The 6,000-nt window shown below is 44.6% G+C and overlaps 1 protein-coding gene across 1 annotated transcript in view; it reads right to left on the reverse strand.

Annotated features, from left to right (window-relative positions):
• WNT7A (Wnt family member 7A) overlaps nt 1-5,441 on the reverse strand; it is a 100,650-nt gene extending 95,209 nt beyond the window's left edge. The window contains exons 1-2 of the mRNA XM_033926405.1: nt 4,931-5,441; nt 1,966-2,192 (exon numbers count right to left, since the gene is read on the reverse strand). Of these exons, the coding sequence (XP_033782296.1) occupies nt 1,966-2,192; nt 4,931-5,001 (298 nt within the window). The 5' untranslated portion in view covers nt 5,002-5,441. The remainder of the gene's footprint in view (nt 1-1,965; nt 2,193-4,930) is intronic.
• Nucleotides 5,442-6,000: the final 559 nt, after the last annotated feature.

The raw sequence follows: 6,000 nt of genomic DNA on the forward strand, positions 1-6,000 counted from the left end.
GGAGCATGGAAGAGGTGATGATGGACGGGGGAACAGGAAAGAGGGACAGGGGGAGCACGGAAGAAGTGCTGATGGACGGGGGAGCAGGGAAGAGGGACAGGTGGATCACAGAAGAGGTGCTGATGGACCGGGGAGCAGGGAAGAGGGACAGGGGGAGCACGGAAGAGGTGCTGATGGACCGGGGAGCAGGGAAGAGGGACAGGGGGAGCAGGGAAGTTGGTGCTGCTGGACACGGGGGACATAAAAGGAAGGGAGAAGGGCTACTGCTGGACAGGGGGAGCTGGCAAGGGGTGGTGGTGGACAGCGAAGGAAAAAGAGACAGACAGAAAAAAAGACAGACAGAAAGCAGCCAAGGAGAGAGAGAGAGAGAAAGATAGACAGACACATCTATTCTAGCACCCATTAATGTAACGGGCTTAAAGACTAGTAGATAATAATATCACTATCTTGTAATATGTACAAATGCCCTTTAAAATCCATATAAGAACATCACAGCTTGCTGTGTAATGACTTAAATGGGTCACTAGATAAAACAGGGAGAGACTGAAAAGTTGGATCAGGCTCCAGAAAAAGTCATGGCTCACCAGTTCAACATTCCCCTCTGTTATTCTCTGTGACCTTGAACAAGACATTTATCTCCTTGCCACCTCCAGCACCCAGTTGAAAGCAAAACATTTGGGGTTTTCCCTGGCCAGATTTTTTTTTTTTTTAAATGATAGGAACTTAAGTACACTTTTCCCTCCGTATTCGCGGTTTCGATTATTCATGTGTTTTAGCTTGCTGGCTCCTCCCCCCAAATTACATCAGCTTCCATAAAGAAATTGCCGATTCCAAGCATTTCCAGAGAAAATCGCTGATTCCCAGCACTTTCTTCACCGTGTTATGCCTCTCCTTCAGGAACAGACCAGGTCTCCCACCGTGTTATTCGCGGTTTCACTATATTTACGATGGTTTTTAATAGAAAACAGCGAATAACATATGAAAAAGTTATTCGCGGCTTTTCTGTATTTGCGATTCTGTTAATCCCCTATCACAGCGAATACGGAGGGAGAAGTGTAGATTTCAAGAGGGTAAACACTGTCTACTGTGTCTGGTGCTTTTGATCATCATTAGATTTTTGATATGCCAAACCAAGCCCAAACTTGAGAAGCTATACAGATGACCCGTTTTACCTCTATTACATACAAAGTACCCTTAAGAACAATGGTTTCAAACTCCCGGCCCGCCAGATACTATTTATCATAATATGTTTATCATAATCACAAAAGTAAAATAAAAGAGTTTCTCTTTAGCTATAAATTACAATATTATTATTCAGACTTAGCCAAAAGTTAAGATTTAATATAAAGTCATTTCTTTAATAAGACATTAACTTTTTTTTTTTTTTCTGAGGCCCTCCAAGTACCTACAAATCCAAAATGTGGCCCTGCAAAGGGTTTGAGTTTGAGACCACTGGCTAAACTGTAACCATGACAGCCTGTTTGCCTTTGGGAAGCAGAGCTGAGATTGTGATGTCATAATGCCTCATTCCACCAATAAGAGCCAGCCTCATCAGTGATGTCACAATGGCTTGATTGTCCTGTTCTCCCCTCTGCCCTCCAACCCAGCCAGCAGATTAACTGTCCCCCTTAACTCAGTGGTCTCAAACTCACGCCCGCCAGGTACTATTTATCATAGTATGTTTATCATAATCACAAAAGTAAAATAAAACCGTTTCTTGATCATATGTCTCTTTAGCTATAAATGACAATATTATTATTAAGACTTAGCCAAAAGGAAAGATTTATATAATATAAAGAGTCATTTCTTTAATAAGACATTAACTCATTTTTTTTCTGAGGCCCTCCAAGTACCTACAAATCCAAAATGTGGCCCTGCAAAGGGTCTGAGTAGATGATTCAACCCCATACCTTGCCAAGGAGTTCAGCCCTTTTGCAAGACGTACACATAGTATAGGTAACATACCCACTTTCAGCTCTTTTCCAAAGACTGTCCTTTCTCCCAGCGCAGAACAGTTCCAGCGTCCATTCCTGAACTGAAACTGGCACTCATTGATCCCCATCTGGGCGCCTTCTCCGATCACTATAATAGCGTCTGGTCTGCTCTGACAGATCGCCCTCTGCCTAGGCGCTAAACCCGGGATCTTGTTACAGATTATACTGGCACCTAAAGCCACCACCGACGAAAAGCCGCTGGAAGAAGAAACAAAGACAGGAGACAAGCACAGATAAAATATTAAGACTAGGATTTTTTTAGACTCAGGATGAAATATAATCAAGGCAACATCCCTGGGGGGGGGGGGCGGATGCCGGTATATTTTTAAGCTGGAACCAGAGCAGGAGCACATTAAGTTGGTTTTTGTCAGCCTAAAATGGTGTAATGAGAGGGAATGGATTGTGGATGTAGCTCAGGCCTTCTTCAGCTCAAGGGCCATGTGCATTCGGGTACAGTAGGCATTTTCCTGTCCCTGGAAGAAAAATTAATTGTAGCACTTTTTTTTTTAGGCCTGGTAAAGCAACTCATTAAAAATGTTGGGTATTAGTGCAATTTTAGGCTCCAGCGGCTTGGGGGGGGGGGGACATTTTGCCCCTGGAGTAATTCTTAAGGTACTGCAGTGCAGGGCAAAACTTTCTGTTTTGGGTTTTGTTTTGTTTTTTCTTGGGATCAACCCCCTCCCCTTTCCCGCAACTGTGCCAGATAATAATAGACTAATGACGTTTAAAGGAAAGATTTTGTGTAAATTTCGCGGAGGTCTGAGCCTCGCCTTTTTCCCTATTATTTTCTCTCTCTCTCTCTTTTTTTTTGCTATAATTAAAACAGAGATAAAGTCCGTGCCGACTCGTGCCAAAACGTGACAAAACTTCCTGACTCATAAATTAAAAGAGTTTACAGTAGGACAGCTCCACGGCTTGCCTGGGACATGTGCATTTAAGGGGGGGGGGGGGGAAGGAGCGCTGACTTCTTCAGTCGAAGTTGTCTAGATGGATAGAACCGTCCGAGATACTTGCAGGATTGGGAGAAAGGGGGGCAAAGGATGTTTAAAGTTATGTTAGTCTAGGTTTAAGGGGGGCTGATTATGTTAGTCTAGGTTTAAAGGGGATTGAGGGCAAAGGATGTTTAAAGTTATGTTAGTCTAGGTTTAAGGGGGGCTGATTATGTTAGTCTAGGTTTAAAGGGGATTGAGGGCAAAGGATGTTTAAAGTTATGTTAGTCTAGGTTGAAAGGGGGGCTGATTATGTTAGTCTAGGTTTAAAGGGGATTTAGGGCAAAGGATGTTTAAAGTTATGTTAGTCTAGGTTTAAGGGGGGCTGATTATGTTAGTCTAGGTTTAAAGGGGATTGGGAGAAAGGGGGCAAAGGATGTTTAAAGTTATGTTAGTCTAGGTTTAAAGGGGATTGGGAGAAAGGGCGCAAAGGATGTTTAAAGTTATGTTAGTCTAGGTTTAAGGGGGGCTGCTTATGTTAGTCTAGGTTTAAAGGGGATTGGGAGAAAGGAGGCAAAGGATGTTTAAAGTTATGTTAGTCTAGGTTTAAGGGGGGCTGATTATGTTAGTCTAGGTTTAAAGGGGATTGAGGGCAAAGGATGTTTAAAGTTATGTTAGTCTAGGTTTAAGGGGGGCTGATTATGTTAGTCTAGGTTTAAAGGGGATTGAGGGCAAAGGATGTTTAAAGTTATGTTAGTCTAGGTTGAAAGGGGGCTGATTATGTTAGTCTAGGTTTAAAGGGGATTTAGGGCAAAGGATGTTTAAAGTTATGTTAGTCTAGGTTTAAGGGGGGCTGATTATGTTAGTCTAGGTTTAAAGGGGATTGGGAGAAAGGGGGCAAAGGATGTTTAAAGTTATGTTAGTCTAGGTTTAAAGGGGATTGGGAGAAAGGGCGCAAAGGATGTTTAAAGTTATGTTAGTCTAGGTTTAAGGGGGGCTGCTTATGTTAGTCTAGGTTTAAAGGGGATTGGGAGAAAGGAGGCAAAGGATGTTTAAAGTTATGTTAGTCTAGGTTTAAGGGGGGCTGCTTATGTTAGTCTAGGTTTAAGGGGGGCTGACTATGTTAGTCTAGGTTTAAAGGGGATTGGGAGAAAGGGGGCAAAGGATGTTTAAAGTTATGTTAGGCTAGGTTTAAGGGGGGCTGATTATGCTAATCTAGGTTTAAAGGGGATTGGGAGAAAGGGGGCAAAGGATGTTTAAAGTTATGTTAGTCTAGGTTTAAGGGGGTCTGCTTATGTTAGTCTAGGTTTAAAGGGGATTGGGAGAAAGGAGGCAAAGGATGTTTAAAGTTATGTTAGTCTAGGTTTAAGGGGGGCTGCTTATGTTAGTCTAGGTTTAAGGGGGGCTGACTATGTTAGTCTAGGTTTAAAGGGGATTGGGAGAAAGGGGGCAAAGGATGTTTAAAGTTATGTTAGGCTAGGTTTAAGGGGGGCTGCTTATGTTAGTCTAGGTTTAAAGGGGGCAAAGGATGTTTAAAGTTATGTTAGTCTAGGTTTAAAGGGACCGATTAGCTATTCACCGCAGTTAAGTAGAACTAATAAAGCAAAGAGCATGCCAGAGCAGTTTCTTTCTCGCCTTTGACTGCTTTGCAGATAAGACGATTTGATAGCCTCATTTTATAGGCGAACGAGAGAGAGAAATGGTTTTTCAGCCAGGGCGGCAAGAAATTCCCGCAGCGCTGCGATCAAATCGACAAGTGGCTTTTAAATCAGAACTTGATGAGAAAGACTGAGACGAGCAGGTTACGGTCGACCTCTGAAGGGAGTTACAGACATTCATCACAATACCGATAGTCATATTGCCCGTTAGAAACACAAATCTGTGGACTAGTCAGAAAAATCGGGGTTTTTTTTCCATGCCACACAAAGACAGAAAGAAAGAGACATTCCCCCCCCCCCCCCCCCATTTGCTTGCTACTTTGAATACTTCTGTAACAGAGTTGCTTACCCAGTCTTGATATACACAATCCCTAGACTGAGAAAGATATGAAAGATCCAGCGCCTCGTCTTTTTGTTCATGGTCCTCCTTTGTAGTTCCCCCCCCACCCCCCCACCCCTAAGTCCAACAATATCCCAAAGCTTGGCTTGGATCCTCCCAGGTTGCAAAGAATTTCCGATTTCGGGCTAAATCCAGACAGAAGAGCTCCAGGTCAAGGTATCCCGGGCGAAACAGAGAAAGCAAAATCCCCCCACCCCCCTCTCCGTGCTCTGATCGGGGGCGTTTGTAAATCCCCCCCTCCTCTCCTCTTCCTTGTCCGGGGTTCGCTCGGGGGGGGGGGGATTTGTATGCCTGTCACATCGAAGTTTGGCCAGCGCTGAACTGAAGAAGCCCCTCAGGTCCGGATCAACGCTCGTCTCCTTTTGCTGCTAGGGGGGTGGGGGGAGACCGACACCGCAATCCACCAACTGAGCGTTTCACCTACGGGGGGTGGAGTGGGGGGAACCGGCGTTGGTTTAAAGGAGCCTCGGGAGCAGGAAGCCGCGTTTCCCTCTTCAAAATCGTCCGGGGGGGGAGGCGATGAATATGTGTGAGAATTATGGAGGGGGGGGGGAAGACCGGTGCAGACAAGCGGAAAAGCGCGCCGTCTTAGTGCACGTTGCTCTCTGTAGCTCGGATTGGCATGAACTGGTTTCTCTATCTGTACGGGGGGGGGAGGGGGAGGATGGTCCTTATTTTCTTGCTCACTCATGAACCTGTACCTTTAGTTGGCTTAATTTCCTTTCTCTGATTGAATTTTCCACAGTGTGGGGGGGGGAGGGGGGTCTGCAGTTGTAGGTTTGAGGTAGATTCGCTTTTTAGCGTTATATGGGGGTTATGTGTATGTCAGCAATCGGTGCCCCTCCCTTTTTTTTTTTTTTTCTACTCCTCAGTTTGACTTTTCTGCCATTTCCACTTTTTTTTTTTTTTTAATTACCTGCAGATTCCCCCCAGTAAGGACTAACAAATCATGCCTATAATAACTGTATCTCTCCCCCCTCCCTCTGAGGCTACCCATAGCACTGACAGCCTGGGAGGCA

The sequence above is a fragment of the Geotrypetes seraphini genome, chromosome 17 (assembly GCF_902459505.1).
Source record: "Geotrypetes seraphini chromosome 17, aGeoSer1.1, whole genome shotgun sequence".
NCBI lineage: Eukaryota > Metazoa > Chordata > Amphibia > Gymnophiona > Dermophiidae > Geotrypetes > Geotrypetes seraphini.